The sequence below is a fragment of the Microcaecilia unicolor genome, chromosome 3, assembly GCF_901765095.1.
Source record: "Microcaecilia unicolor chromosome 3, aMicUni1.1, whole genome shotgun sequence".
Classification (NCBI taxonomy): Eukaryota; Metazoa; Chordata; class Amphibia; order Gymnophiona; family Siphonopidae; genus Microcaecilia; species Microcaecilia unicolor.
The window spans coordinates 239784761-239803155 of record NC_044033.1 but is presented as its reverse complement, the minus strand read 5'-3'; the positions used below and the strand labels follow the sequence as shown (position 1 = coordinate 239803155).

The 18395-nt window shown below is 43.3% G+C and overlaps 1 protein-coding gene across 7 annotated transcripts in view; it reads left to right on the top strand.

Moving 5' to 3' along the window:
- Nucleotides 1-18395, top strand: part of LOC115466389 (E3 ubiquitin-protein ligase TRIM39-like) — a 118814-nt gene that overhangs the window by 85337 nt on the left and 15082 nt on the right. For 2 of the 7 annotated variants that reach the window (XM_030197582.1, XM_030197584.1), the window contains exons 3-4: nt 15419-15514; nt 17865-18104. In XM_030197582.1, the coding sequence (XP_030053442.1) occupies nt 15419-15514; nt 17865-18104 (336 nt within the window). Of the gene's footprint in view, nt 1-4142; nt 4485-4540; nt 4977-15417; nt 15515-17864; nt 18105-18395 lie in introns of those variants that run through there. The other 5 variants (XM_030197580.1, XM_030197581.1, XM_030197583.1 and 2 more) reach the window with 5 other exon arrangements.

Sequence of the window (18395 nt, the reverse complement as noted above, 5' to 3'; positions counted from 1 at the left end):
TCCCCACTGAATTGCCTTCTGTTTTGTTGAATTCATAGTTATCCTTAATCCAGTCATTCCCAAACCTGTCCAGGGGGAACCCCAGCCAGTCAGGTTTTCAGGATATCCACAATGAATATGCATGAGATAGATTTGCAGACCAAGGAGGCAGTGTAAGTTAATAGATCTCATGCATATTCATTGTGGATATCCTGAAAACCTGACTGGCTGGGGTTCCTCTAGGCCAGGTTTACGAATCACTGCCTTAATCGCCTATTGGATTCTATATTTAATTCCTGGTTCATCCAACAATGAAGCATTAAACCTCCAGTTAGATTGCAGGGGATTTAATTGGCAACAGTCTACCATCAATTGTATGGCAGCATAACCTGAAAGTATAATTGCTATTATACCACACAATTTTCAGGGTAAGGGTGTTCAAAACTGAAAAATATTTGATATGAGAATGTGTACCATGAGAACAGAATGAAATGTACAGAATGCTGGATGATGCAAGCACCATATATCATTATATACCATATATCATTATACACCATACGTCATTATATACCTAAGAGAGAAACTACACTGGCTCCCTCTTAAAGAACGTATCACGTTCAAAATCTGCACGATTCCCACTTCAGGCACAGGCAGCTCCTTGTGACTCTGGGCAAGTCACTTAACCCTCCATTGCCCCAGGTACAAATAAGTACCTGTATATAATATGTAAGCCGCATTGAGCCTGCCATGAGTGGGAAAGTGCGGGGTACAAATGTAACAAAAAAAAAATTTCATTTACGGAGATGCCCCGTCATACATGCTGGACCTAGTGGACCTCCCATCCAGAAATGCCAAAAGATCTGCCTGTACCTTTTTTCATCTGCACTTCCCCAGTTGCAATGGATTAAAATACAAACTGACACACGCGTCCAGCTTTTCTTACATGAGCACGCAGTTGTGGAATGCACTTCAAAAACACCTAAAAACAATTAACGAAATAACTAACTTTCGTAAATCGTTGAAAACCTATCTCTTCACCAAAGCTTACCACGAAAATCCATAACTAACTACAACACACCACCAAGCTTCCCTGATTATGAATGTCTTTTTTCTACAACTGTTTGATTAGATCGATATGTTAAGTTTACTATTCTTGTCATCTTTATAACACCCAGTGGCGTACCAAGGGGGGGGGGGTGGGTGCAGTCTGCCCCGGGTGCACGCCACTGGGAGGGGTGCCGCGCGCCTGTACGCTATGTTCGTTCTGTGCTCCCTCTGCCCCGGAACAGGTTACTTCCTGTTCCGGGGCAGAGGGAGCATGGAAATGAACGAAGCGGACAGGCGCGCGGCACCCGGGGGGGGGGGTCTTTCGCTGGGGGGGGGGGGGGTCGCGCTGTACCTGGGGGGCGGGGCACATCGGCGATCCGCCCTGGGTGTCAGCCCCCCTAGGAACGCCACTGGTAACACCAATTCTATTTCTGTAAAATTGCGGAGCAGGTGGGGGGAAGAGGGGTTGGTGGTTGGGAGGCGAGGATAGTGGAGGGCAGACTTATATGGTGTGTGCCAGAGCCGGTGATGGGAGGTGGGACTGGTGGTTGGGAGGCGGGGAGTACTGCTGGGCAGACTTATACGGTCTGTGCCCTGAAAAAGACAGGTACAAATCAAGGTAAGGTATACACATATGAGTTTATCTTGTTGGGCAGACTGGATGGACCATGCAGGTCTTGTTCTGCCGTCATCTACTATGTTACTATGTTACTATGTGTTGCCATTACAGGTATTTGTAAGCCACATTGAGCCTGCAAATAGGTGGGAAAATGTGGGATACAAGTGCAATAAATAAAATAAATTAAGCCCTAGTTCCTGTATCATGCTTTGAAGAACATCTCTACTGTTGGAAAGTGATGCAGAACAACTAGATTTCTGCTCTAAATAAAACTACATTGAAGTCTCCCCCTAGTGAGATCTTAACTTGCCTCAGAGAGCTGGGCTATTTCCCTGCCTAAGGCTTTGTTTTGGACTAACAGGGCTACCACACCTCTCTACTTTTGCACACAGGAAACTCTATGAGGAGAGATCAATGCTACCCTCCCTGCAAGTCCCAGATCTCTATCAGAACTGCCAAGTTATCTATTCTAGGAGGGAGACTTTTTGGTCAGTGCTGGACTTCTGTCCACCTCATCATGGTGTATTGTGAAATCTGCAGGCTGCAGCACTGATGTCACTGGATAAACATCATATACTACAACTACTACTCTGCTAAGTTGGGATGTAAATTTAAAATCAGGACTGGTCAAAAAATCTCCCTCCTGGAATGGGTAACTTAGCAGCTATGCTGGAAAAAAGGGGGAGGATGGGAGCCAGCTCTCTGACTGCTGAGCATCCTGAATATTGAGCAAGCTCTGTCATTACCCAGTTCCAGGCTGGAGTTATTTTACCCAGTCCTGGTTATGAGCTTACATTCCAAAGCAGTGTAATATTTGAAACTAGTAAAAAAGGCCCGTATCTGACACAAATGAAACGGGCGCTAGCAAGGTTTTCCTCAGAGTGTGTATGTTTGGGAGAGTGTACTGTATGTGAGAGTGACTGTTTGAGAGTCAGAGTGAAAGTGTGAGTGTGTGAGAGAGAGAGTGAGTCTCTCCCTGAGCCCTGCCCTCCCAATCCATGGCCATCCATGTTTCTCTGTCACCTGCCCCCTCCATTCATCCCTATCCTGCATTTCCCCTCTCTGCCTGAGGCCTGCCCTGCAATCCATATCCATCCATGCCCATCTGTCCCCTCCATTCATCCCTATCCAGCAATTCCCCTCTCCCTGAGTCCTGCCCTTCCAATCCATGCCCATCCATGCTCCTCTGTCACCTGGCCCCTCCATTTTTCCCTATCCAGCATTTCCCCTCTCTGCCTGAGGCCTGCTCTGCAATCCATATCCATCCATGCCCATCTGTCCCCTCCATTCATCCCTATCCAGCAATTCCCCTCTCCCTGAGTCCTGCCCTTCCAATCCATGCCCATCCATGCTCCTCTGTCACCTGGCCCCTCCATTTTTCCCTATCCAGCATTTCCCCTCTCTGCCTGAGGCCTGCTCTGCAATCCATATCCATCCATGCCCATCTGTCCCCTCCATTCATCCCTATCCAGCAATTCCCCTCTCCCTGAGTCCTGCCCTTCCAATCCATGCCCATCCATGCTCCTCTGTCACCTGGCCCCTCCATTTTTCCCTATCCAGCAATTGCCCTCTCTCCCTGAGGCCTGCCCTGCAATCCATATCCATCCATGCCCATCTGTCCCCTCTATTCATCCCTATCCAGCAATTTCCCTCTCTCCCTGAGTCCTGCCCTCCCAATCCATGCCCATCCATGCTCCTCTGTCCCCTGCCCCCTCCATTCATCCCTTTCCAGCAATTCCCCTCTCTCCCTGAGCCCTGCCCTCCCAATCCATGCCCATCCATGCTCCTCTGTCCCTTGCCCCCTCCATTCATCCCTTTTCAGCAATTTCCCTCTTTCCCTGAGCCCTGCCCTCCCAATCCATGCTCCTCTGTCCCCTGCTGCCTCCATTCATCCTTTTCCAGCAAGTCCCCTCTCTCCCTTCCATGGACCCTCCTCGATGCTCCTCTCTCTCCCATGTCCCAGCCTGGCCCGCCCTCTTCTCCCCCCCCCCCCCCCTCGCATCCATGCATCCCTTTTTTGTTTTTTTTATTCTTTTTAACTTTACCTCCGTGGCGTTTCCGGCAGAGAAGCGTCAGGGAAGGAGGCGGCGCTCCCGACGTCTAGCTTTCCCTTCGCTGTGTTCCACCTTTTTTTGAAGGCGGAACACAGCGAAGGGAAGGCTAGACGTCGGGAGCGACGCCTCCTTCCCTGACGCTTCGCTTCTGGATTTGTTTGTTTAGACGCGAGGGCGGGGCAGAGACGGCTGGGTGGCTTCACACCACGAACGCCACGAACCCTACAGCCAGGGACTCAGGGAGTGACGTCAGATGGCTTCAGAACGTTGTCCTCATTAGAACGTTCACGGTGCGTTTTATTATATTAGAAGATTAGATGCCTGATCCTGCCTATTGAAATCAGTGCTGCAAGTCCCATAGTGCACCACGATGTGGTGGTCAGAAATCTAGGACTGGCTAAAATCTGCAGCCTGGCATTCCTAATCTTTGTGAAATGTTTGGTATCTACAGGAGGGAGGGCAGACAGAGTTTCTAAGCAGATTACAGAGATTCTATTCCAGAATGTCACTGGCTTAGTTTCAAACTCACTGGGTGGTGGCTAGGATATAAACAGAAAGTAAATGCTTGCTCTCATTTCCTGTAAGACTGAGGAATCATGGCTGCTGAAAACCATGATAAGGAACTTCGAAAACAATCTTGTTGTTCTATCTGTTTGGAACCAGTTACAGACCTCCTGCTTTTAGAGTGTGGAGACAGCTTCTGTCGCCCCTGTATCACTCGGAGCTGGGAGGCGAGCAACACAAATTTCCCCTGTCCCCAGTGCAGTGAAAGTGGGAGCAGCAGGGTGAGTGTTGCTGAAACTCGAAGGAGGGTTTTTCTACAGCTGAGACTTCGCCCTTTAGTTGCAAGCGCAATATTTTCGCTTACATTTTTCCTGTAAATGTGTGGATACTTTTTGGAGGCTTTCTGGTTAGAAATTTTAAGGATAAAGTTAAACTAGAGGGTGGCGCTGGAGGGTTTTAATTGAAAGATTATGTTACAACTGAGTTCTCGCTCTGTTTCTTAACTTTTTTTTCTTTTCTTTTTCTTAATAGCAGAGGCTGTGTTTTTTTAATACTGGGGCAGATATTCAGCCTCTGGTGGTCAGTGGTTTTAGGGAAATATATTTTTGTTGATGCATTTATCAGTTGTACAATCTTCCACTTAATCACAGCAAAACCTCGCCCTAAACATAATGATGAATGCAAATATAAGCCAAGTGGCATCAATAGAGTATATATCATTTCAGCATGTATTTTCTTTGGTAAAGTGGATAATGTTTGAAGCTGAGCATCTGGTAAGTGAATGTCATTTAGAGTTTGTTACGGGATTGTACTTGTATTATGTGGCATTTGGATATGTGGTAATTGTTGGATTATTTGTAGTAAATAATTAGCAGATTTTAGTACACACAGCTTCAGCTTTAGAAATGTTAATTTCTTTCTTCATCTCTCTCTCATTCACCCCTGAATAATTCACTGCTGAGTCACTTTAAAGTTGAAGTAACAAAACATCTGTTTACTCACAGTTTGTAGTTAGATTATAATCAGACAGGCTTATATATACATATTACTATACATTTGTATTATCAGCTCCTTCCATGTGCTTAGATGGTAATGGATGCTCACACCACCATAGATCCTCTCAGGTTAGGAGAGATCATGAGCTCCATGTGCTCCATGTGCTGCATGTGCTGCATCTGCTGCATCTAACCCCCACAGGAAGTTACATAGCTGTGTGACCTCTCTAAGTAATTCACATCAGAGGTCACAGAGTAATCACAGAGAAATAATAGGTGACAGGCAATGCATGTAAAATACAATTACATTCCAACAAACCCCTTCTCATGCATAACTGTCATGCAATTATTTATTCATACAAAGTCCAAGCTTTATACGCAGATTCACAAAATGTTCTCTGGGTAACGGTTTGGTCATGATGTCAGCTGTCATCTCACTGGTGTGACAATAGTGTAGACTGATGACCCCTTCTTTCGCCAACTCTCGCACGTTGTGGTATTTCGTTGCGATGTGCTTGGTGCGTGACTGAACCTTGTCATTCTGTGACAGTCGGATGCAGCTCTGATTATCTTCCATTATCTGGATTGGTCTCTTTTCAGCTATACCAAAATCCAGCATAAGTTTTTCAATCCACATCAGTTCTCTGCACGCTTCCGATACGGCCACATATTCAGCTTCTGTAGAAGACAGACTCACAATACTTTGTTTATGACTGGCCCATGAAATGTGTACATTTCCATACATAAACACATATCCACTTGTGGATTTATTATCAGAATGATCCCCTGCCCAATCTGAATCACAGTAACATATTAGTTTTGGATTACTATTGGCTGAAATCTTTAATTTACAATCAATGGTACCCTTTAAATACCTTACCATCCTTTTAACTGCAGTCCAATCTGATTTGGTAGGTGAGCTGACCCTTCTGCTCAAAATTCCTACTGCATTTGCTATATCAGCCCTGTATGTGGTAGCTAGATATAAAAGCTTACCTATGGCTGATCTATATTGGATGTTATCTGGTAAAGGTTCTCTTACTGTTTCATCCTTCAGAAAATCAGTGATCATGGGAGTGCTTACAACTTGGGCATCTTGCATACCTAAACTTTCAATAAGCTCATTTATTTTCTGCTTCTGGCTTAGAAGATAAGAACCATCATTTTGTTTCTCAATTTCTATACCAAGATAGTATGACACATTACCCAGTTCTTTTATCTCAACATTGTGGTTTAAACATTTTACAATGTCCTTGTACTCTTGCTCACTTTTGCTTGCAATGAGCAGATCATCAACAAAAGCTAAAATGTATGCATATTGTCCATTTGTGCACCTAGTGTACAAGCATTTATCTGCTTCACCTTGTTTAAATCCTAAATTTGTCAATATTTCATGCAATTTTTCATTCCAACATTTTGCACTTTGCTTTAATCCATAAAGACCTTTGTTTAATTTACACACTAGCTGTCTTTGTTTTGTATTTATGAAACCTGTTGGCTGTTCCATGTACAAGTCTTCAGTTATATCTCCGTGAAGAAACGCTGTTTTCACATCAATGTGTTTGACTTGCATGCCTTTTGAGACTGCAATGCTCAGAAGTGTTCTTATTGTCGTGTGTTTCACTACAGGTGCAAACACTTCATCAAAATCTTCTCCATATTTTTGAAGATATCCCTTTGCCACTAATCTGGCTTTATACCTTTCCACTTTTCCTTGTGCATTCCTTTTTAACTTGAATACCCATTTGCATCCTATAGCTTTCTTGCCAGGAGGTAATTTTGTAAGAATCCAAGTATTATTTTTATCCAATGCATCAATTTCTTCTTGTGCAGCTTTATGCCATTCAGCAGCTTCTTCTGCTGGCATTTTCTCAATCTCATCCCATGTTAAGGGCTCTTGAGCTTCTGCTGACTTTGTTAGGTAAGACAGTCTTGGGGTTGGAACACCTTTGTTTTCCCTGGATGAGCGTCTGACAACAGGTTGGTCTGACCTTTCCGCATCCTCTAAATCTGAGAGTCCTTCTCCAATTGATTCCCCTTCTCCAACTGTACTGTCTTCTTCAATGATCCTTTCTGTGTCTGTTTCCTCTGCCTTGTTCCTCGTTAGATACAGATGAGTTGCTTTCAGACATCTGCCTTGGTATGGCATTTATATACACTGGCATGTCTATTATGGTTCTAGTTTCATATTCTGGATGATAAGGCTCATCTGGGATAATCCAGCCTTTATCAACCCTTTTGTTTTCATCAAAATATGTAACATGTCTTATGCCAACAATGCCAGTTTTCAGATTCAAAATTCTATATCCTTTGTGTCCTGGAGCATAGCCAACTAAAATGCCCCTTTCTGTTGTGGAATCCAGCTTATGCCTTCTTTGTTTTGGTTCATGAGCATATGCTGTACTTCCAAATGTTCTTATGTGTGACAGGTTTGGCTTCCTACCATGCCATGTCTCATGTGGTGTGCGCTCAGCGCCTTTAGTTGGCATTCTGTTTTGTAGGTACACTGCTGTGAGAATGGCTTCCCCCCATAGTCTTTTAGGGAGATTGCTATCTGACAGCATACATCTGGTCATTTCCACAAGTGACCTAAATTTTCTCTCTGCAACAGAATTTTGCTCTGGTGTATAAGCTACTGTTGTGATATGCTGAATGCCTTCTTGTTCTAGAAATGTGCGCATGCTTTGTGAAGTGAACTCACCACCATTGTCGGTCTGAAGAACCTTTGGTTTTCTTTCAAATTTATTGCTCACCATGGCTACGTATTTCTTCAGCATGTCTGTGACTTGACTTTTTTCTTTCAGCAAATAGGCCACACAATATCTAGAGAAATCATCCAAGAATATTAGCACAAATCTGTTATTTCCCAATGATGGGATATTAAACGGTCCACATAAGTCACTGTGTATTAAGTCCAGTACTTTATTACTTCTGTTTCCTGTGTATGCAGGAAATGAGGGTCTCACACCTTTTTGAGTAACACAGTCTATGCATTTCTCCATTTTACCAGCATCTGCACTTATCTGAATGCCGGTGGCCAGTTGCTTACTGTAAAGATCCTGGATCACCTTAAAATCACGATGTCCCAGGCGGCGGTGCCAGATTTCCAGACTACATTTTTCATCATTCTTCCTTACTTGCGCCATATGTGAGGCTTCACCTGAAATGCTCAGTTTATAAACATCATTATGCATAAAAGCTTCAGCATACACTTCATCATTTTTAGAGATTGTGCACTTACTGTTTTCAAAATGAATCGCAAATCCCTTCTTATCTAATGTAGATACACTAAGCATATTGCAAACTGCTTGGGGAATATACAAGACATCACTTACAGGAATTTCTTTAACTTCATTAGACACTTTGCATTTTAAGAATCCAATGCCTTTTGCTTGGATCTTAGCAGTCCCTGCGTTTGCAGTTTTAAGAATACCTTCCTCTGGACACATTTCCTGAAAGAAATTCTTACAATTGGTTAAATGGCATGTGCTCCCTGAATCCAAAATCCAAGTACTTTCATTTGAATTATTATTTACCATAGTCAAAGATTTTTCTGCCATTAGAAAGCCCTTGTGTTTATCTTTGTCCTTCATACATTTCCTGGTTTGAAAATTCTTTAGTTCCATTGGCTTAGGTGAGCTAGAGGGAGTGTTTTGTGTTTCCTTACACCATTTAGATACATGTCCCTCCTTTCCACATGAGTAGCAAATCAGCTTGCCCTTGGGTGGAGTTTTCCCATAGCTCCGCCTTCCTCTGTTCTTTGCCAAGAAATTTGTTTCATTTCTCTCTGACTGACTTTGAGAACACATCTCCTCAGAATCATTTATTATGCATTCCTGCCTTAGTTTTGATGTTGCCTGTTCAAAAGATTGCCCTTCAATGGCCTCATTTACAGACCTAAAAACATCAAACTTCTTTGATAGTGAGGTAAAAAGAAATGCTCTTTTCAATGCATCACACATGGGAATTCCAGAAAGTTCTAACTTTTGAAATGAAGACATAAGATGCATAATGTGATCATTACATTTACTTTTATCCCTTAATTTGGTTTCATTCAACTCTGCTAACCAAATTGGTTGCTGCTTTGCATATGTAGTTGCATACATAGTTCTCAGTTTATATAAAATGTCCTTTGGTGTATCTTTTCCCTCCACTAATATGGCTTGTTTCTCTGAGAGAGCTTCCAAAAGCATGCACTTCACATAATAGTTTGCATTGTCCCATTCAGCCATATTTTCAGCTGTTCTGTCTTGGTCTAAGCATATATTTAATCCTTTTGCTCGAAGGAGACATATGAATCTTAGTTCCCACTGCTGATAATTAAACTCAGTTAATCTAGGCACCTTGAGAGAATAGAAAAATGGTGAATTTCTTCCCTCAGCCATTTTCTTAGCCTTCTGTCTGCTGTGTGGGGGGGGGGAGAGAGACAGACTGAATTTTTCCTTTAAAACTTAAGAGAAAAATGTGGCCTTTTTTTTTGCCTGGTAATATTTCTCTTCTTTTTCAATTCCTGGCCCTGGGCCCGTAACCCTTTTGTTGGATTATTTGTAGTAAATAATTAGCAGATTTTAGTACACACAGCTTCAGCTTTAGAAATGTTAATTTCTTTCTTCATCTCTCTCTCATTCACCCCTGAATAATTCACTGCTGAGTCACTTTAAAGTTGAAGTAACAAAACATCTGTTTACTCACAGTTTGTAGTTAGATTATAATCAGACAGGCTTATATATACATATTACTATACATTTGTATTATCAGCTCCTTCCATGTGCTTAGATGGTAATGGATGCTCACACCACCATAGATCCTCTCAGGTTAGGAGAGATCATGAGCTCCATGTGCTCCATGTGCTGCATGTGCTGCATCTGCTGCATCTAACCCCCACAGGAAGTTACATAGCTGTGTGACCTCTCTAAGTAATTCACATCAGAGGTCACAGAGTAATCACAGAGAAATAATAGGTGACAGGCAATGCATGTAAAATACAATTACATTCCAACAGTAATGTTATATTGATACGGAGTATGTTTTATGATCTGCCAAGCAGGTTCCTCCTTGATTCAACTCATGCATGATCTGCACAGTCTTGTAGGGTTAGAGTAGATATTCAGAGCATTGTGAAGTTATGTTCCACTGAATATCCAAGGCCAGCCTGCCTCTCTTGCCCTCTTAAACCATGTTAAATCTTGACCCCATAATGTTTTGGATAAATCTGTTGCCTCAGTATTTAAAAAAAAAAAAAAAAGCTCAGCTGCTAAATATATGCCCTATTTTCAAACCAACTTTGGAGCTTAAGTTTTCAGCTGAAAAATAGGAAGCCTGAGAACTAGTCTTGAGGGTGACCCTAAAAGAAAGCAGGATCCACATACCCCATGCTAGTATGTTGGGTAGAATATTCCAGTCAGAAAAACCTCTTCTCACTCAAGTTGCTGTTCAAGTAACGGCTGCATTAAATATTGTTCAGCAAGGCTTGAATTGCTTCTCTTGAGGAAACTGTATTGTGAAACAGAGAAGCTCCATTGAACACCAGCCATTTCAGTTAAGTTGCTGCTTTACATTTGTTTGTTGGTTTGTGCTTATTGGTTGAAAAACACGTTTTGGGGTGAGGTTTTTCAGAGTTATGGTGGTCTGTTCAGCTCTTTGTCCACTTGTTTGAAGTGGCTGAGCTTCTGAAGCCTCTTCTTCCCCCTATGTAGTAATATTGAATTGGGTATAGTGAACACACTTGGGGCCCTATTTACTAAGGTGCACTGTTTTTAGCGCATGCTAGCTGTGTAGACGCCCATAGGAATATTATGGGTATCTACATGGTTAGCCCGTACGCTAATGCTTAGAGCGTGCTAAAAATGCTAATGTGCCTCTAGGTTATTAAACGGGGACCTTGGAGTGGTTTACATTTTATTTTGTTTCGTCTATTTAAGCCTAAAACAGAAAAGAAGCAACACTGGGCCTTCAGGATTGAGATAGTTAACGTCCTTTTTATTCTGAAAATGACTCAACAGCGTTTTTTTTGACTCTACAGATTTTGATTACGTTATGGGCATTATACCCTGATTGTATTGGTTAATTCCAAGTTTCCATGAATATATCAATAAGAACTTTTTGACCCCTGAGGCAGGCATTTCTACGCCGAAACATGGCCCGTTTCGGGTCATTCTCAGAATAAAAAGGATGTCAACTATCTCAATCCTGAAGGCCCAGTGTTGCTTCTTTTCTGTTTCTGGTTATGTTTGTTTGCTAATTTACCCTCTCTTCTGTGACTCTGTATAATTAAGCCTGACATTTATTTGCCTAGATTTGAGCCTAGTGCTGCTGAAAATCAGTTCTAAGCTCCTAACCTTTTTCCCCATTTAAATCAGCCCCTGTTGCCACCCATTTTTATACTCCTAAATTTAGGAGTTCAATAAAATTTTAAGTATAAATTTAGGCCCTCGGTCCTACTAAATTTACAAAGAGGCCAATTTAAGAGCATAACTCAAAGTTAATAGTACAAATCATTTGACTATCAACCCCTGCTTTCATAGATTTTTTTTTCACTTCCCTAGCTTGGCTTATGTCAGGTATTATGCATTGACAGTTCCAATAAAAAAAAGAAATGGTGAAAAATCAGAATTCAGTGAGGCCAAAAGAGGAAAATCTGTGAAAATCATGAAGAGAAACTGAAGCTTTGTTTTTGCATAGGACCAGAAGCAAATCTGTGTGTGACAAATCTCAGGGTCACAGATCTCACACTGTAATTAGAGACCTGCATGGGAACGGGGTTCTCGTGGGGGTGGAAGCAGTTCCTGCGGGGTTCCTGTGGAAGGGTAAGCTGCACCTGTGCCAGCCTCTCACCTACCAAGTACAAGTTCTTTGAATGCCACCACCTCCTTGCTTTAACAGCACCCGAGAGCCACATCTGACCCAGGGAAAGACTGTCACAGGATAGAACACATTCTGCTGTCAAGGAGGTGGGTACGGCATTTGAGGCTGGCATAGAGGCTGGAAAAAAAGTTTTTAAAGTGGGTTTTTTTTGGTGGGAGGGGTTTACTGACCACTGGGGGAGTCCGGGGACGTCATCCCCGATTCCCTCCAGTGGTCATCTGGGCAGTTGGGGCACTTTTTTGGGACTTGTTCGTGAAAAAAAAGGGTCCAAAAAAAGTGACCCAAAATTGCGGCAAAAATGCCTTTTTCGATTATCAGCTAAAGACGCCCATCTCTCCTCGGCTGATAACCACGTCCCAGTCCCGCCTTCACCACGCCTCCAACAAGCCCCTGTCAACTTTGTTCGTTTCCAAGACAGAGTGCAGTTGGAAATGCCCAAAATCGCTTTCGATTATACCGATTTGGGCGCCTTTGCGAGAAAAACGCCCATCTCCCGATTTGGGTCGAAATATAGGCGTTTTTCTCTTTCGAAAATAAGCAGGACAGTGTCCTAAAAGGTGGAGGGGTTCTCAATGTAGTCCTCGGGACACACCTAGCCAGCCAGATTTACAGGATATCCATAATGAATATGCAAGAGAGAAATTTGCATGCACTACCTCCATTGTATGCAAATGATCTCATGAATATTTGTTGTGGGTATCCCAAAAACTTGACTGGCTAGTTGTGTCCCGAGGACTGGGTCGAGAATGTCTGTTCTAGATAGTGCTTGGATGAAGCATGGCCACAGTGGCGTTCCTAGGGGGGGCGGTGGGTGCGGTCCGCCCCTGGTGCACGCCGCTGGGGGGGGTGCCGCGCATCTCTCCTTCGTTCGTTCCATGCTCCCTCTGCCCCGGAACAGGAAGTAACCTGTTCCGGGGCAGAGGGAGCATGAAACGAACAAAGGACAGGCGCGGCGTGCACCCGGGGGGGGGGGGGCTTCTTTAGCGGGGGGGGGGGGGGGGGGATCGCGCTGCACCCGGGGGCGGGGCGCATCGGCGATCCGCTACGGGTGTCATCCCCCCTAGGAACGCCACTGCATGGCCATGCTGCTTTACTCTAAAGAGGCTGTCCTAAATTAGAACACGTTTTAATAGCATTGGATTATTGCCTCTGTCTATAGAACTAGCAGCTGTTACCACTGAATATATATATACTGGACTGCCGGCAAATTAAAAAATAAAAATCAACATTGCTCACCATGGCAATTGAATATTGACCTAGTATTTCTAATTCAGCTCTATTTTGAGAGACTTACGGGGTTCTTTTACTTAGGTGCGCTGAAAAATGGCCTGCGCTGTTGTAGGCATGTGTATTGGACGCACACAGGTCCATTTTTTCAGTAAAAAGGCTGCAAAAAAGGCCTTTTTTTGGGCCAAAAATGGACGTGTGGCAAAATAAAAATTGGTATGTGTCTATTTTGGGCCTGAGACCTTACCACCATCCATTGACTTAGTGGTAAGGTCTCACGCATTAACTGGGCGGTAATCGTCAGCGGATGCACACTGCCAATTACCGCATGGTTAGCACCACTTGGTAGAAAATAACAAATATTTTCTGCTGCACATATCGGAGGCAACCTTCACCTACATTCAGAATTCAGTCATATCAACAGAAATGATCTAAAGTGGAAAGTATATCTCGCATTTACCTTGAAATCTTAAGTAGAGGAGTGTGGTAGCCGTGTTAGTCCACTCTTAAGGTTATCAATAGAAATCAAACAAAATAAAACATGGAAAAGAAAATAAGATGATACCTTTTTTATTGGACATAACTTAATACATTTCTTGATTAGCTTTCGAAGGTTGCCCTTCGTCGTCAGATCGGAAATAAGCAAATGTGCTAGCTGACCGGTACATCGATGAAATTTTTATGATTTGGGCGGAGGGTGAAGAAACTCTGAAACAATTTTATTCTGCCTTCAATACATACCATCCTACAATCAGATTCAAAATTGACTACTCCCCAGAAAAAGTCAATTTTTTGGACACCACGGTCTCAATCAGTGATGGCTGTATACAAACATCTATATACAAGAAACCCACAGACAGATGCAGCTACCTCCACAACTCCAGCTTCCATCCTTCACATACAAAAAGATCCATCATTTACAGCCAAGCCACAAGATACCACCGTATCTGCTCTGACCCAGGGGACAGAGACAGACACCTTAAAAGCCTGAGTGCATCCTTCAAACAGAAAGGCTACAACCCCAAAATAATCTCCAAGAATATTGCCTCCTCCCTCAAAACACCCAGGGAGAATCTGCTACAGTACAAGGAGAAAAAATCCACAGACAGAATTCCCCTTGTAGTGACATACAATCCAGAGCTGGAAAAACTGAGGAAAATCATAAGAGATCTACAACCTATACTCCAGGAGGATGAATTACTGAAAGAGATATTCCCATCCCCACCAGTACTGGCCTTCCGACAACCACCCAACTTAAAACACAAGCTAATCAGAAGTAAACTTCCATCACAGACTGAAAAGGAACAGAAGGGCACACGTCCCTGTAATTTATCCAGTTGCAAACTATGCCAAAATATTTCACAGGACCCCACAGTTACCCACAAAGGAAAGATATTCAACATAAAGGGATCTTTCACTTGCTCATCTTCCAATGTGGTATATATCATTCAGTGTAAAAAATGTAACGAAGGATGCTATATTGGAGAAACAGGCCAGATGCTTAAGACAAGATTCAATTTACATAGACATCATATGAACAATACAGCCAGTAGGGCCCCCACCCCGGTGGGACAGCACTTCACAGAACCAGGACACTGTACCAGTGATTTCACAGTGAGAATACTGAAAGGTAACTAAAACCATACAAGAACGTAAGACCTTTGAAGTCAGAATGATTGAATATTTTAACACCCAACAGAAAGGACTTAACAAGGACCTGGGGTTCCTAGCCCATTATAAACCATAAAGCTGTATGTCTCTGTTGATCACCCCACCCCTCACCTATCCACACCCATCCTGTTAGAATATCAATGATATGCTTTGATGTCCCCATGCATACCTCCGACCCACCCCCATCCTCCCACCCTGTCAGACTGTCATAGTAATGCTTGAAGGTTTTCACTTATATACACTGTCAGCTAGCACATTTGCTTATTTCCGATCTGACGAAGAAGGGCAACCTTCAAAAGCTAATCAAGAAATGTATTAAGTTATGTCCAATAAAAAAGGTATCATCTTATTTTCTTTTCCATGTTTTATTTTGTTTGATTTCTATTGATAACCTTGAAATCTGAAACTGTGGTTATACAAATAATCACATTCTAATCAAAGATGTGTATTGTTCACAGGAAACATTGAAAATGCACCTGGAGACTCTGAGAAAGCAGCTGGAAGATCTGATAAAGTTTAAATCTAATGAAGAAAAGAAATCAGAAGAGCTGAGGGTGGGTGTTTGTATCTCCTTCTGTTCTGAGCCAGTTTCTGCAGGGTCTTTGTTCTTCTCAGTACATAAATCCACTGAATCATAAATAAGAGAACTGTAGGATTCAATCTTCCTCCCTGTACTAACATAGTAACATAGTAGATGACGGCAGAAAAAGACCCGCACGGTCCATCCAGTCTGCCCAACAAGATGAACTCGTGTATACCTTACCTTGATTTGTACCTGTCTTTTTCAGGGCACAAACCACTATCCCTTCCTCCCAACCACCAGTCCCGCCTTCCACCACCAGCTCTGGCACAGACCGTATAAGTCTGCCCAGCACTATTCCCCGGCTCAGGGCACAGACCGTATAAGTCTGCCCAGCACTATTCCCCGCCTCCCAACCACCAGTCCCGCCTCCCACCACCGGATCTGGCACAGATCGTATAAGTCTGCCCACCACTATCTTCGCCTCCCCACCACCAACCCCTCTTCCCCCCACCGGCTCCACCACCCAATTTCAGCTTAGTTTTCAAAGGTAACCCATCTTCCTTAGATCGAGAAGAAGGGTAAAAGCTAATCCAAAAATGTATCATGTTACTCCATGTTTTCTATTTATTATCTTTAAAAGTGGACTAACATGGCTACCACGTCACTTTACCATAGAAAAAGAAAAAGCCTTGAACAAGCCCTGTATGTCCCAAAAAGATTTATTAAACTCAAATTTCAAAACTGCAGCTTCACACAGTCTGTTTGCTTAAAAGATTTAGGTTAGAAGGTCTACTGAACGGTGTTTTCCAGAAACATCTTTGCAGATTGGTTTTTAATTGACACAGTTTGACATTAAAAGCACTTCCAATATAGCTGGCCGTTTAAGATAGGTGGTAATGAATACAGATTAATTTTAAATCATTAAATGGAATACCAAAGGCTGTGAAAAGCCTCTTTGTGTTCTGGGCAGGTGCCAGATCTGATCTCAGGGTTGCGTTAATAAAAAAGCCTGTCAGACTCCCCAGTGTTTTCCCTAGTTCAGAACACATTTCTTGTTTCCTTGGTGCCTGAGAGCAGACAAATTCTGAATCTGTGTATTTCTACTCGTTCAGGATACAGAGTTCACTTTTAAATAAACTGTGAAGTGGAAGCTCATTTTTTTTTCTGAAATAACTATTTGTTATCTATAACTTTTCTTGATTAAGCTCTGGAACACAGTTCTTGATTCTGGATCTTCTGGTGGCCAAAAATAGGACAGAAATGCAGGCTGAAAAAACATGGTTGGCAGGGATCCCCAGGCCCCCCAGCCAAAGATTGGGGAGAGGTAGTAGAGTCTCTAATCTTTTCTTTAATGGCAGTATGTGATCACATCAAGATGTGTGGGTCTGCGACTCCACATTTTGAATGTACTTGTGGTGTTGCTACTTAAGAGATAGATGGTACAGTAGTGGAGAACTGTAGCACAGGCTTCCACGCACTCAACAAAACCATGGGAGAAATGGTAGGGGCTAGATATTGAGAGAGAAAAGCTACGGATAGATACTGGGAATGGAAAGAGAAGAATGAGAAACTAGATGAATGCACGCTGGGGAAGGGGAGAAAGGGAAGAGGAAGGAGGTGTACTCTGGAGAAGAAAGAAATGGAAAGTGAGTTATGGTTAAGGAGGTATGACTAGGAAAGGAGGGAGACCTTTGCTCACTTAGAAAAGATAGGTGCATAATGGTTGTATTGGGCTGGGCACAGTGAGGATGGGTAGAGAGAGGGACAGAGGTAGATGTTGAGCAGGTGATGGAGGATAAAGTTGAAGGGGTGTGTGCTTCTGGACATGTTAAGAGAAAGAGGGAGTTGCTGGGAAGGAGAGAGGCTGCTTTGGATTCACCACTGACAGTGTTGCCAGGTGGGCGGTTTTACCGCCCAATTGGGCGATTTTCCATGACCCGCCGCGGGAAATTTTTGCCCGCAGCGGGTTGCGGTGTTTTGGGCTCCTTTTGGGTCTTTTGGGCGGTTTTAAAAGCGTTTTTTTTCGGCCAAGGCGGGCGGGGTTAGTGACATTTTGGGCGGGGTTAGTGACGTTTTGGGCGGGGTTGATGATGCGGGGGGTGGGGGTGTCAGGGGCGGGGTTTGACTTTGGGCGGGTTTTGGGCTCGATTGGGTGGGAAAAAATTTTTCCACCTGGCAACCCTGGCCACTGACATGAGGGCACTGGAGCTGCTGCCTACTGGTAAATTAGGTTTACAGTCGAGGGCATAAGGCTTGAAGATTCACTTAGTGTATCCAGTACCCTTCCACCAGCCTAACTGGTAACATTAGAGATTTCCTGAGCTCTGTAGAACAAAACTGCTCCAGTGTTACTGAGAATTCTCTCTCTCTCTTTAATAAAGGATGAGGCAGAGAGCAAAAGACAGAAAATTGAGTCTGAATTTGAGGAATTACACCAGTTTCTGATTAAGGAGAAGCAGATCCTTCTCTCAAGACTTGAAGAGGAAGAGAAGAAGATTCTTCAGAGAATCCGTGACAGTGTGACCCAGCTAGACACTCAAATCTTCTCCCTCACGCAGCTGATCTCCGAGATAGGAGAGAAAATAGAGAAGAGTCCGCAGCCAGCCACCGAGTTACTGAAGGTGAAATTAACAAATATGGGGGTAATTGTCAGGTGGCAGTGGTCAGTGAAATTATGCACAGAAATTCAGTATACTAGTATTAAATATCCGGGTATGTGTGGACAGCCCTAGATATGTGCTATTGTTCAGCCCTTGAGCAGATAAATTAAACCACATGCAGTCCTTTTTGCTCAGTTAACTTATCAGAGTAAGTGCTGACTCCACCCCTGATATTTAAACAGCTCAAAGAGGCTCCTGGCCACCTAAATTGCTTGTCTGTGGCCAACTACTACTACTAATCCTTTCTATAGC